We start from the raw sequence: 15,359 nt of genomic DNA, 5'->3' as shown, positions 1-15,359 counted from the left end.
ACCCCTAATGAACAGTAATTATACAATTATAGCTACTCCTGTACGGGCTACCTAACTCATCCTATATGAAAAGTTATGGCAGTTTGAAGTTGACCCAAAACTCACATCTTAAGTTTAACTTGCAAAATTTCAGATTTTGCTATTTCCAATTTAGTTCTTTCTATTATTAGCTCTTTCAAATACCGAGGTGTTACATGTAAGTTCCTCTAAATATATATATTAGAGCCCGTCAATATGAGCTTGACCCGCTAAGCTGGATCAGCCTAGTTCACGATTTGATAGAATTGGACTAAAACTACTAGAGTCCATTTTAGAATGAGATTTTTTTAGTTCACCTTAAGTAAGCCCATAGGCCTGTGAGTAGGGTTATTCATGGTTATGGTTAAAAAATCAAATCGAACCATAATCCGAATCAAACCGATAGTTGGTGTGGTTTGGTTAGGTTGGTTTTAATTTCTTAAAACCGATACTATTTGGTTTTGTTTTACTAAAAATAACCTGCAAAATCAACCAAATCGAACCGAAAAATTATATATATAAACTTTATAATTATTTATATATTATTCATAAATAAAATATAAATATTTTGTTAAATTGTAATTAACTTAAGCCTTAACTTACCATTTTCTCAAGCCCAACACTTAAATTTTAGCCCGACTATTAAAACCCTAAGACCAAGTCCATCAAAATCGATTACTTTAATCTTTACCTGCCCTACGTCACATTAGATAGTCATATTTTCTCTTAATTGAATCACTGTATTCGTGTAATAATAACTCTAGTATTGCTTAATTGAATACATAATAACTTTCTTGTGGATTCTTCATGTATTAGCTGTCAGTATCTATCGAGATGTGTATATTCTCAACAAATTTAATTTATTACTTTCAAACCCAAAAATACAAAAAATCCAAACAAAACCGACAACAACCGAACCGACGGTTATTTTTTTTCATTTGGTTTGGTTTGATTTTAAAAAATTAAAAATCGACTAAATTGGTTTGGTTTTGGTTTTAACCAAAAACCAATACCAAACCATGAACCCCCTACCTGTGAGGCTTGAGCGAGGCTGAGCTGGGCCAGCTCATGAGACAAACAAAAAAAAAATCAAAAATATATATAAATAACGGCAAACACTAGTGCAATGAACTCAAATCCAAATCCAATGATGACTCCAACTAGTTTCTCAACTATATTAATAAGGTTAAAGTTCAATTACAATTTCACAAAGTAAATGCAACAACTCAAAAGGCATAAGCCCAAAAGGAAATACAGAAATGTTGAAAGTAAGAACTAGGATCGAATGAAGAAGGAGACGAGAAACTAGACGTAGAGAAAGCAGAATGAGAGATGCAGACTTTGCCTAAGCATGATCATAATACACATTAACTATTCTTTCTAACCGAGGGTTCCTAAAAACTAGTTGATAATTGGGCCTGGATCCCAAATCAACCTTTCTGAAGGTCTTTTGCTTCTATTTCTTGGCCCAACAGTTGCCTGTGTGACATCCCTATAGGTATTGACGTTGGACTTGGACTTATTCATAACAACTAGCCGTTATGAAAACCATCCTAGCAGCCGAGACGAATGTTACCCTTTACTCATAAATGTCATTAATTAGGCAATTTATCACGAGTTATGGAAAGTGATCCCTATATAAGCTATGGGAGATCACCACCTTGTAGAGACACATAAATCAAATCATTTCTCTACTGAACTACCATTTTTTTCCTAGCAATTTCAATACTCGTCTCATAAGCTCATCGGATCAACACATGCTATATTAATCCTTTATCTACTTATCATATTCAATTCATTATTTTGCTTGCTTTTTAGCTATTAATCATTTTATATGCCTAGCATCAAGACTTTGTTTCTTATCCTTTAAACCTTATTATTAATTCAATTGTACCGACCTTTATAAGGTAAACAGTGGTGCCATTCATATAGAGGACTAGTTTCATTCTTAAAGCCACATTGTAGATAAATTCCAAGCTTGATCATTTATTTAGAAACAATTTGTGTAAGTATTACAATCCATATTAAACAAGTACATACATACATTATACATTAAGGTTTACTACATTATAAGCCATAAATTCAAAGAGAGTAATGTCGAAACCAGCAGAAATTGTTTCCTCTGTCACATTCCTCTGCTTCATCACCTCTAGTATGAATCCACCACAGAAGATTTGTACGCGAATTTCCATCGTCATAACTAGTTAATCTTCTTGTTTTCTCCAAAGCACTTGTTTTATCATACATCCCTTCTAAAGCATACACAAACCCCTTCCACCCTTCTCCAACGCCTCGTCTTGCAAGAGCTGGCGTTGTCCATTGAACCAACTCTCTCACGAACCGAGCATCAGAAAATACAACTTCAGTAATAGGCAATAAAGGTAAAACCTGAATACCAAGTCTACATTCTTTCCAATCAGGTGGAGCAAACCAAAGGCCACTGTCCCTTTTATTAGACCATAAAACTCCAACCACACGGTTATTTTTCGTGTATTCCTCCACATACAAGTTGCTTTCCTCTTTAATATGCCACCAAGTTTGTGCTGAATGAATCTCCATTGCTGAAAGAGTTGATCCAATGGCAACAAGATGAGTGTCACCATATGCCAATCCCATTAAAGCTGCTGAATAGTACGCGCTCACTGCTTCACTTGTGCTCTCCTGGTTCCTTCCATCTGCAAACTCGGTTAAACCCCCTGCCCAAGAATGCAATTTCCACAAATCAAAGCATCTCAACCGCGTATAGTGTAAAGTTTCTCGCCTGCTTAAGTTCATGAAATCCGCCATAAGAGAATAAGTTTGTGGCCTATACTTTCTTCCCCACATTGGATCTATCTTGACAAGCACTGCAATAGCATAAAGGAAATAACCAATGTGGTAATGGTGATCATTATATACTCCGAATCCAAAATCAGCACCGGAATCCATTGAACCTTGTTTAGTTACAATTCCACCCCATTTTGTATCATAAAAGAAACCATTTGCTTCGAAAGTTCCATCTAACCAAGGTTCAATTGTATCCTTCAAGAATTTGCGGATTGCTGGGATAACATCAACGTAACAAACCTCTTCGGCTATCAATGCTAACCTTGCAGCTCTTGCAATCAACTTCCCATAAAAGTAAGATGATGATGACAATGTTGAGATTAACGTTGAGTTCAAGTCCGCGACATCCTTAGTCAAAGCATCAATTATTTCAGAACAAGACTCCTCCTTTACACCTTTAATCGAATGCCATGTTACAGAAATCGGATCACTCTTCAATAGCCACGAGTCTCCAACAACGCCAACAAGCTCACCATCAATACTATTGTACTTAAAATCCTCCAAGATAACACCTGAACGATCCGAGAGCAGTTGAAGATGCAGGGGATGAGCAAGCATCAACAAGTCCCCCCATCCAGCCTTTTCCCACTTGTACTCGACACAAAATGGCTGATTGAAAACAGCATTACCAGATTTAGGATAACAAGAACTAAACCGATCAAGAACTGCTTCATAGTCAGAATTTGGCAAGACAACAATCCTTATTGTACCCGAAAACTCACTAGAAGTGATATTATTCATATCATTGCTCAAATTGATCGGTGAAGACGCGTACAAAATCCATGTTTGTCCATTATTAAGCTTAATAGTATATTTGGTGAGAGTAGCATTCCAAGAGCATTCAAGAATAGCATGAATCGTAGAAATCTTAAGTGCAACATCAACAATGACATTACAAGTAACAAAGGGACATCCCCTTACAAGAAAGAACCTAAGATTACTCGATGGAAGGTCCAACGTAACACTAAGATCACTAAATGATGAAATAACATGAGGTACATTTGGATTAGGATTATTCAACATAGAAATAGTGAGATCAGCATTGAATATCTGGTAAACGAATGAAGGATTACGGAACTGAGGTGGGTAACAAATACTAAGAGATGAATTCGACGATTTTATAAGATATGGATGAATGTATTCAGGCTGATCACCATTTTTCAAGACAAAGTTTTGAAAGAAAGAATTTGTAGGCAAAGGAGTTGACAAGAGATTATGTGCGAAAAATTGAGACGGATCAGGAAGGACAGTAGATTTTGCTTTTGGAAACAGAAAAGGTTGTAACAACGGCCTAATTTGTTGTTGTGGTGTAGACATTTCAGGGGATTTTGGTGGACTAATTTGAGGAGTTGGTGGCTCTGGCTGAGGAGGAGGTAATTTATAGTGTTTTGAACGTTTCTTGAAAGGTGTCGTGACAAATGTTTTGACTCGCGTAGTGATCTTTTTTAAAGCCATCACAGGTAATTTTAGTCGCGCAATATTGAACATCAACCAAACAAGATTAATTGCGCGACTATGTTTACCTGCCAATAAATTGAAATACTAATAATAATGATGAAATTTCAACTGATTTCCAACCTCACAAGAGAGGAAATTGGGAATTAGAAAAAAGCAAGTTGGATATTGCTTATAGAGGCGTTTAAAAATAGGAAATGGTGCCTTGCCTATACGCCAAGGCTAGATTAGATGTATGTTTACCTTTGGGGTTTTGCACATATTCCTATTCTTTCGTTTCACTCCATATATTACTCGATCGTTAAAATTTGTGATCTAAAATAACTTAGATATTTGTTGTAGCTATATATAAATAAGGGAAAATGCTCAAATATACTATCGAACTTTAAGAAAAAACTCATTTGTGTCATTCATTAAAAGTTTGACTCATTTATGCATTTTTGTTTGAGAAAAGGCTCATCAATGTCATTATTTGTTAATTGAAAACAAGTCCGATTTTGCAAAACCATTATTTACACGTGGTCAATTATGATACGGCTCAGTTTTTTAAAGGGAAGACTCAAATGTGCAATCGAACTTTGAGAAAAAACTCATCTATGTCATTTATTAAAAGTTTGGCTGATCTATATCATTTCAGTTAACAAATAATGACATAAATGAGTTTTTTCTCAAATGAAAATGGCATCAATGATTGAAAGGTTGATAGCATATTTTGAGTCTTTTCCCTATAAACAATTTCATTAAAAGTAAAAGAAGAATTTTATGGTTAAGTTGTTTCTAATTATAGACTTGTATGTGATATTCTTTTGGAATGGACTAAAAAAAGAAAGTGTACCACATAAGTTGAGACGTTAAGAGTATATAATTTAAGTATATCCTTAAACTATTTATTCCACACACATTGATTCAATTTTGAATACACTTTACTGTATAGTAATGTGCGTGACGGCAAAGAGGAAGAATTAGTTGGATGGCAGGTGAACATGAAAATGTTGTGGCCCTTGTGGGAAGAGTGGCAAGATATCTCCTAGTGTAAGACGGAGGTTGTTCTCGATATGCATTATGAAGTCATGATTTTAAAATATGATTTTGAATTAGGTTTGGACATGTGATTTGAGATCTCAAATACTTCAAAAAAAACATGATTTGAAATTTCAAAACAGTCATTTTAAATTCTGCAAAAAAAAAAAAAAAATAAATTGGGAGTAGGGAAGGGGAAATCAGGAGGAGATTACAATGTGGGAATCGAACCCTCACCAACAAGATGGGAGTTTGGGTAGTCAACCAACAGACCTATAACGATTCCGCATTGCAAAATATAACTCATGTTCTGCGTGAAGAAATTATTTATACCATGTGAAATGATTATATTAAATAATAACTAGTTACTACTATTACTAACAAGTGGATCTTTATAAAATTATGTGTATAATTTCGAAGTTTGTAATCACAAATATTTATTTATAAAAGAACATAAAGATATGTGACTATTGATATGAAACGTTAGGATGTATTTTGATATATTGTTTATGAATTATGATTTGCTCATTTGGTAAGATTGTATAAAAATTGAGAAATTTTGATAGTTACATAACTTGTGCATTTTCGTGTTTATAAAAAAAAATACAACTTAATAAATTCAACTTGCATGTTCAAACAATACTTCAATTTCAAATCATGATTTCATATTGCATGTCAAAATGAGTCTATAGTTAGGCAGACACAAATTGGAGATTTAAAGTTAACTTAGGGACTATTTGCTTGTTGGTTAGTGAGGAGTTATTCATTTATTAAAACTAACAAAATTACTTTGTACATTTTTAGGTTACAAATATGAGGAAAAATCTACCATAAGTTGTACATTGTTTTTCTTCTCTTTTTCCACATAAAAATCAGCATTGCTAATACAATCTTTGATTCATATTTTCTTTTCGTCTTGCAAATACATTTATAAGTCACGAAGAAATTTATTTTTTTTATAGATATAATAGAAAGTATAATAACTAATTAATTTTTACATTATCAATATGTACATAACTCTAAATAGCAACCAAACAAAACCCCTTAACACCGAACTTTTAAAATTATATATTCAATTTAACATTTATATAAGTTTTTTTTAAAATTATCTTCATCGTATATATCTATATTTTTTTAATGGAAAATATTGAAGGAAGGGATGAGTTGAAAAGGATTTGAAGAAGGTATGTTTTGCTGGTTTGTTAAGCAAAGAAAGGGAATCAATTAAATGTGAAAAGTCTTTTCATCTACGGTAATTCATTTCCTTGAAAATTAATATGCGTAGTTATAGGGAAACAGCCAAATGTACCCTTAAGACCTTAACTATTTTTATTTTTCTATTCCATTCACCCAACTCTTTTGTTAGAAAAATTATCTTGTATAGCAAAATATATATATATATATATATTCCCTGCAAAGGTAGGATTTGAAACAAGTTAGTTAAAACATGTCATCCAATAATAATTTGTGTGATATTTTTACTAAATATAAAATTAAAGTAATAAAACTTTAGTTTATGGTGCTGTTTTTAAACTTTATGTTTGCACCAACCATGAGGTCCAACTGCTACTCCCCTTAGGTTCTGAAATGATAACAGAGGGAAAAAAAAAGAAGAAGAAGAGTGAAATTGAAGAGGAGGAGAGATGTAATTAGATTAGCATAGCAGTGAAGCTGAAGTGGAGAGACTAGCAGATCAGAGAAAGAGAAAGAACTTGAAGAGCACCGCCGTATGACGTCGCGCAATCAGGTTTTCTAATTTGTATGTGAGTTTTGGGATTGTATCCAATTTGATAATTCATTTTCCTATTCTGCAAACAGTTTTCATGTTCTAGGTTGTTTAGAAAGTATAATTGGCTAGGGTTAAAGATTATCATCACACAGTTCTTCTTTGGAAGCTACAAAACAATTAACAAATTAGAGACATAAGTTAGAGATATAGAATTAAAACAATGGAACTAATTACTTACTTACTTTCACTTATAGCAAACCAACACATGGATAGGATAGGATATGGAGGCATTCAACATTATATGCAAAGGTTAATATAGGAAACCAATCTTTATTATCCATGCGACTGTGCTGTGTTTGATGTCAATTGTAGAAACTTATGGCTCTATGTGAAAAGATAAAAACAAGTGAATAACCTTCCACAAATGTACACCCCTTGATCAATAAGTGCCAATGACTTCCATGTTTGTATGTGTACCTGTACCAACTACCGAACCTTACTACTGAAAACCTCTTGTGCCATTGTGCCAAAGAATGATTGCTCCTCAATCTCTGCTTTAAGAAGATTTGATGCGCTACCCAGTCCACGTTTAACAGTGTCAGCCATTTTAGGACACTCCACAAGAACAAATTCTTCTAACGATGGTAGATCCATACAGAAAGCCTCTGTACAAAGCCGTTCCACGTTTCCAGATTTTGTAATTCTCAGGACTTTCAACTCTGGCAGCACGATTATTTTATCGTTTTCCTCTTCCTTTTCCCTTTCACTTTCTTCATTGCTTATGAGTTCTACCAGATTTGGCATGTCATTTACCTTTAACTCTTCTAGTTTGACAAGACTTCGAGCTGTCATAACCGAAAATAGATTTCTCAGGTTTCTGCAGCTTCCTATATGAACAGCTCTGAGGTTGGGAAATAAAACATGTCCATTTTGAACATTTGCTGAGACACCTTCTGGTTCTTCTCCTATGATTCTTGTCAATCTGTGACACTCCACAATTTGGAGATTATCCAGTTGACATAGATTTTGAGCAGCTACAGATGGGAATACATATTCCAAGTTATCACAATACCTAATCAACACATCAGTTAGGTTACTGAAGCATTGTTTATTTTGAAGGGTTGCATTCAGGAGTAACTGCTTAGGTACTCTCCAGATTTTGAACAGCGTAGGCAATCTAGCTAACCAGATCTTTTTGAGCGTTGAGAGGAGCTTCTGTTCTTCATCAAAAGCTGCCTCGTTAAGTTGAAATATATCGTGTAACTTGTTACATGAATAGACATGAACTTCTTCAATACTTGATAGCCCCTGGAGCAAGGAAGTTTGAATTAGAAAAAATAAATTATCACAATTTTCAACCCTTAGAATCCGCAAATTCTGGAAGGAACCTGGTTTGATTGGGCGGACAGAAAGTGAAAATAGCTTCTTGAACGTCCGAAGATGTAATTTCTCCAAAGATCCTAAAACTAAAGGTGCATCGCTATGAAGAACCTCATCAATGAAATAGGTAATTTCATCATTGGCAGTTATTTCAAGAGTTTTCAAGTGATTTAAGCCCCCTTCGACATCAAAGATACTTTTCAGTATTACCTTGGATGCACAGAACATTGTCAATTCCTTTGAGAATTGAAGCATATGCTTCATCCCATTTGGTATACCAGTCTTTATTTCTCTAAGATAGAACCTCCTAGAGTTTGGATAACATATAGCTGAGTGGTAACCTACTGTTATCTCAAACTTGTGTATGCTAGGAAGATCAAAGTTCTCAGGGAAAGCTAGAAGGGTGGAGACTTCCACACACAAAATATTTAATTGGGGCAGCGACATTAGCTCAGACAAGCTTGCTTGGCCACTCCCTTCAGCAGATCCATCAGCTAGCTGCCACAATCGAAAACTCCAACCCATATAAAGTTCTTCTAATTGAACAAGGCGCGATATCAAGTTCTCCGGGATTTTCTGAAGGTACACACAGAATGACAAATCCAATAGTCTCAAATTAACCAAGTCCCCAAATTCATTCGGAAGTTGTGTGATAGAGGACCCGTATAAACTTAAAATTTCCAGGCCCTTTAATTTTCCAAGAATAGATACATCAGCTAACTTGCAGTGGTCTAAACGTAAAGTTCGCAGGTTTGTGAGAACTTCAACGGATGATGGAAAACTGAGGGGAAATGTATTTTTTCTTGTGGCATTCGGGACTAACTGATAGAGAGGATTTAGTGAATGGATACCAACCCTTTCACTTAAATCCAAAACCTGGAGCATTTTCATCTGTATAAAAAAGTCCACTGGTATCTCTGCAAGACCTTCATTTTCTCCAAGATGTAAAATTTGAAGATTGGGGCAATGTACATCACTTGGAAGCACATGGATATTATTGTTCATGAAGGAAATAGCTGTTTTTTGGCTGAATGACTCCCTTGGTGGCCACTTGTTCAGATTGTGACCAGCTCTTACCATGAATCCATGCTTCTCTTCAGATGCTATATATATAGCAAAGTCACGAACAACATCATGCATTTTAACGAAACCCTCCTTCCCAACATCAAGCAACAGGCAAGATGATTTAAGTTGGCCAACTCTTAAGCACACTCTGGCTCTAGCTTCTTCAATAGTGTCCACATCTGAGAACAACCCTTTTCCTGTCCAGTCTCTAGTCAAGTCTTCAATACTTATTTCACGATCTTCTGGGTACAAACAACACATCAGAAAGCACAACCTGATTTCCTCATTTTCCAAAAAATTGTAGCTCAAATCCAGGCAGGAGAAAATGGTCTTGCTTGCATAAGTGGGGCTAAAGGGTTGGGACTTCTTAAGGAGCTGTAGTGCTGCTTCCCACTCCACTTGTTCTTTTCCTCGTAATGCACTTCCAACAGTCACAAGTGCCAATGGCAGGCCTTGACATTCTTTGACAAAATTCATGACCATGCTATCCAACTCCGGACAAAGGTCAGAAGTGCTCGTGCAAGCATATTTCCTCAATAAATGCGACGATTCTTCTTCTGATAAAAGTCTCAATGGTATTCCTTTGGTCCCTATAGCTGTACATAGATCTTTTTGTCGCGTGGTAAGCATAATCCTACAGGCCTTGTGCTCATCACCATGAGGGATCCCTATCTCTGCTAAGTCAATGTATGACCAAACATCGTCCAGTATGAGAAGTACGCTCTCATTGGACAGTCGCGTATAAAGTCTACCTGCTCTTCCTAATGTGCTTTCCTCCTCAAGTCTGTGATTTAACATATCCGCAATTTGACCCTGGATCTTTCTTATGTTTGGCGTTTGGGAAACAACCACCATTATAACTTCCTTAACAATTCCACAGTCTCTAGCCAATTTCCCTACTTCTACGGCAAGAGTGGTCTTACCGATGCCCCCCATGCCATAGATCCCTATCCCCTTATAGTGGTCATCCTTTAGTTCCTCAATGATCTGATTCACTGCTTCTCTTTGCTGGTGAATAATGTTTGCCACATTTTTTCTTAGCTGATAAGCAATAATTGGATCCATGGTTGGTCTTCGCTTGATAGAAACATCATCCGCACTTAGCAGAGCACCATTTGCTCTACTGACGTTTTGACCAACAACGGATGAACTACTTGCCACCATCTCAATAACTTGGTCCTCTTCGGGTTTTTCTTGGTCAGAAATGAATGGTATATTCAAAGGAAGGGCCTGCGATATGGATACATCAGATGAACTACTTGCCACCATCTCAATAACTTGGTCCTTTTCGGGTTTTTCTTGGTCAGAAATGAATGGTATATTCAAAGGAGGGGCCTGCGGTATGGATACATCTTCCATGAGCGTTCTACCAAGAAGTTCTTGGATGGTCATGATTTTTTTAGTTGCCATCTTGCTCTGCTTATACCGTGAGACCAGATGAGGGAGGCACATTTTGCCCAAGTTTTGAGTTTTATCATCCCATGATTTGATCTCAGCAGTGATTGCATCTACCTCTTGTAACCAATTTTTAACTGTGCTTTTGATTTCTCTGTCATTTCTTTTGGCATAGTTCACCAATGCTTGGATATCTTGTGTCTTCTCTTGCAACCTTTCAGCTTGCTTTCTCAGATTGTCGGCATTTTTGTTATACTGATAAAGATATCTTAGTTGATTGCGGAGAGGGGCCACCGTATAGTCAACAGCTTTTGCCACCAATGAAGCACCTAGTGTCATCCATGGCTGCATTGTCTCTAGACTCTCTAGTCTCCCACCTGAAGTAGGTGTCAAATGAAAGTTTTGAGTATATAAACATCTTTCTACAACTGGAAATTAGAAAGTATGACAGTAAGTAGGTTTGTATTACTATTCTGAACCCTAGATGAAACTTTTTCTCATGTTGCAAATAATAATTTTATATATTTACCACTTATTATATAGATAGAACTAGAATCTCTGAAGCAGAAAGAATTTGGTTGGAAAGGGAGCTTGAAGAGGATGAAATCTTCTTAGTCATTAAACATTGTGTCCCAGATAAGGCACCAGGACCGGACGACTTTACTATGACATTTTCTCAACATGCTTGAAGTATTTCATGGTAAAATCTATCAATCATTTATTTATTTCCTTGATTTCTAAGAGGAAAGGGGCAATTGAACTCAAGGATTACATACCAATTAGCCTTATTAGTAGTGTCTACAAAATTGCATCAAATCTATTGGCAGAAAGACCCAAAACAGTGATTGGGAAATTGGTGTCAGGAATACAAAATGCTTTTGTTAGGGGACGACAAATCACAGATGCAAGGGGAATCTTAGTAGCTCAGTTGGTTGATAATCTGAATCCCCACCTTATTAGTGAGAGTTCGATTTCCCCTTATTTCAGGGTTGCATATGAACATGCTTAAGAGCACTATCTATCATGCTACCCAAGTTTCAAATATGGAAGAGCTTTCAGATATCATGGGTTGCAAGGTTTTTTTCCTTTCCTCCACTTTTCCGCGTCTTCCTTTTGTTGTTAAATATAAATCTATTGAAATCTGGATAGGAATTGTTGAAAAATTTAAGGGAGTTTTAACAACATGAAAAACACAGTATCTTTCATCTAGTGGCAGTCTTAACACTAATTAACAATGTTCTTGTGAGCATGAAACAGATCATGAAAACTTTAGCAATTTGTTTGAGTACAAAGATATGAAGTAGAATCAAGAGAATCAGTGTAAACATACCTTTTGGTCTCTAGCTAGTTGATTGAGCAAAAATCTACTTGCATAGAAATATCCTGCGTCTTTTCTTTTGGTTTCTTCTTTAATTTTCTATTAAAAAAAAATGGAACACTTTGTTGACAAACTACAAAGTTGACTATTTCAAACATGGAGCTACTTGCATTTTTTTGCTTTCTAAACATGGTTGTCATTGACAAATTAGGTTCTTTTTTTTGAATGGGTCATGTCAAATAATTGAGTTTGTGATGACTTTCATAGATTTGGCTCCCCTTCATTACACTTTGTCTCTATTTTGTTAACTACATATTTAGAAGAAAAATATGTGTCTTATTTAATTTTTAGTATCAGAATCATAGTTAAGTGAATAGGTTTTGTAAAAAGTTCTCTCCAAATTTAGTATTGTTTGGAATATTTTTTTATTTTATTTGAAACTCAATATATATGATGATGAAAATTCCAAATACAGTTATCCAACTGGAAGTTGTATTTCAAATTTAAAATTGTTTTTCCATCCTACTTGTCATTTTTGAAGTTGTAAATTAAAGCATTAAATCATGAATATTATTCCAAATATTCTTTGCAATAAGTATAACAAAACACATCTCAATCTTCCTAAAAATCAAATAATATTATTTATTTTTTGAATAATGTCCAAACACCTACTTAAAAGATAAGAAAGTCATTTTAGGGATGTTGAAATTGTGAATGGATTTTGCATATTTAAAATCACATCTCGAATAAATAATTTTGTAAGAATAATATTTCGCATCCACTTTATTCGTTACGTTCTTTCTTCTCCGTGTTTGTGTTCTTTCTTTCCCTTGTTTGTTATCACGTCAATTGTCCATTGAACCTTGTTTTAAACACTATGTAACCCATGAAAAATCAAGATGCTATTCAAAATCAATGTTAAAAAATAAATAAAATGAGTAATGGCAGAATGAAAAAATCAAAAGGAAAAAGAAAATATTAGCAAAGAATTGGCACCGTAGTAACCTTTAAAAATTATAGAATTTATATCTATCTATATATATAATTAAGGAGAAACATAGACAAGGTGATGTGACACCTCTCTATGGTCTCCATTTGCATTTATCTTTTTTCTCCTTTTTTTGGCCTTTTTTCTTATTAAATTAATTATTGTATCGTAAAATTAAATTACTTAATTTATTACAAATAAATATTTTATTAAAGGGGGAACATTTACAATAAAAACTCTTCACATTTTTTTTATTTGTTTGCCTCACTTGTAACCATAAAATGAAAATATTACTTTATATTTTAAGTATTTTTCTCTTTATTATTTAATTTATTCACAAGGATTTATTACTCATGACTTACACCTCTTTATACTTTTAATAATATTCATAACTCCCATAATTTTTATGTCCATAACCTCCAAATTTAAATTTGTCAGTTTATAATGTCTTATGGTATTCCTTTATTTTGTCTATAAATTCATATTTAATTTCATGAAGATTCACATTCAATATTATCCTTTCTCTTCTTCATCATATTGGTTTGTGAATGAACAAACAAGTAACAAAAAAGTACATGAAGGTAAGAGATAATTCATTTCATTCTCTAAGTCTTTATTTTTCATTTTCTCTATTTTGCCTATATAAATTCATATTTAGTTTCATGAAGATTCACATTCAACATTATCATTTTCCTTCTTCACCATATTTTTTGTGAATTAACTAACATGTAACAAAAAAGAAGTAAAAGAAGGTAAGATATATTCATTTATTTTTTTTACTTGGACATGCTTTCTTAATATTTTATTTATGTATGTATTATCATTCACTAAGAAAATATGATAAAAAAAAATACCTTTACTAATAATGAATAATGTGTTGTCAGTATATAATTGTTCTTTCTAATAGTCAGTTTGTGGAATATTGTCACGCCCCAAACTCAAGGGGTGCAACTAGCTCCTAATGCCAAAACTCAGGCCCGAGTCGACCCTGCTGAACCATTTGCTACTAGCGCATGGCAGTCACATGCAATTAAGAAAACAAACAAGTATATCTCGACTTAAAACTAAGCCCTCGATCGGTAAGGCCCCTGTCAACAGATCTACAAAAGAAACAGCTACTCCCAAGAGTTCATATAAAGAAATTGTCAACTAGCACAAAAGTCCTGATTGGGCCGTCAAGGCCACCATGATCTCTATACCAAAACTGAAAGCACATATGTAGCAAGACAATGCATCACACAACTAACAAGCTTCAGCAAACCAACAAACTAGGCCAGCATGGCCATAACGTAGTTATAAACCCCACACACTAGTCTGCAAGCCTCTAAAAGTATTAACGATTGGCGGGACAGGGCCCCAGCCTACCCATAAAAATATGTGCAACAAAATCGAACAAACCTCCATACACTGGCAGCTCAGGAGGAAAGGGGCTAGCCAACTGGATAGAAGTCAATCTTGCTGCTAAGGAGTTCTACTCAGTCGTCTGTCAGGACCTGCATGCATGAATGCAGCGCCCCCAGGCAATGGGGCATCAGTACAAAAATAATGTATAGAGTATGAAAGGCAATAGGCTATGATCAAGTATCCTAATATACTGGAATAATCCGATAAATAAATCAAGGATAAGATAAGTGTACTGACCTGCTCCTAAATCTAAACTTATCAAAAATAATAAAACAACAACCTAACAGAGCCCCCATAAGCTCGGCAGGTACAAACAGCACACAAGACCACCTACTCAGGCCCCCATAAGCCCAGAAGGTGTCAATCAGTCTATATACCCCTATCGATAGTCCCCTAGCCCTGTAGGCAATCACATAGCCCTCTTAGGCATTAATATAGCCCTATAGCAGCACATAGTTCTCTTAGGTATTAACATAGCTTATAGACAACTCATAGCCGTCTTAGGTAACAACATTGCCATGTAGGAAGCCCATAGCCTTCTTAGGCGTCAATATAGCCCTGTAGGCAACTCATAGCCCTTCTAGGCATCAATATAGCCCCGTAGGCAACATATAGCCCTTTTAGTTATCCATATAGCCCCATAGGCAGAACATAGCCCTTCTAGGCATAAATCACATTCCTGCAGCTAACCACAATAGCCCCAAGGGCAACAATAACAATCAAATCGTTAAAAGCGAGCAATCTAGTTATAAGTAACCTGT

The 15,359-nt window shown here is 35.1% G+C and overlaps 2 protein-coding genes across 2 annotated transcripts; both read right to left on the bottom strand.

Moving 5' to 3' along the window:
• Positions 1 to 1,993: 1,993 nt before the first annotated feature.
• On the bottom strand, positions 1,994 to 4,432 carry LOC125860683 (probable endo-1,3(4)-beta-glucanase ARB_01444). The gene has a single exon (XM_049540689.1). The coding sequence runs from the start codon at positions 4,330 to 4,332 to the stop codon at positions 2,101 to 2,103; it is 2,232 nt and encodes a 743-aa protein (XP_049396646.1). The 5' UTR covers positions 4,333 to 4,432; the 3' UTR covers positions 1,994 to 2,100.
• Positions 4,433 to 7,534: 3,102 nt separating this feature from the next.
• On the bottom strand, positions 7,535 to 12,299 carry LOC125859078 (probable disease resistance protein At4g27220). Its single transcript, XM_049538811.1, has 2 exons — positions 12,219 to 12,299; positions 7,535 to 11,265 (listed from the first exon to the last, which is right to left on the bottom strand). The coding sequence occupies exon 2, from the start codon at positions 11,237 to 11,239 to the stop codon at positions 7,535 to 7,537; it is 3,705 nt and encodes a 1,234-aa protein (XP_049394768.1). The 5' UTR covers positions 11,240 to 11,265; positions 12,219 to 12,299.
• Positions 12,300 to 15,359: the final 3,060 nt, after the last annotated feature.

This window comes from Solanum stenotomum, chromosome 3 (genome assembly GCF_019186545.1).
Source record: "Solanum stenotomum isolate F172 chromosome 3, ASM1918654v1, whole genome shotgun sequence".
Lineage (NCBI taxonomy): Eukaryota > Viridiplantae > Streptophyta > Magnoliopsida > Solanales > Solanaceae > Solanum > Solanum stenotomum.
This window is presented reverse-complemented; position numbering and strand designations above follow the sequence as displayed.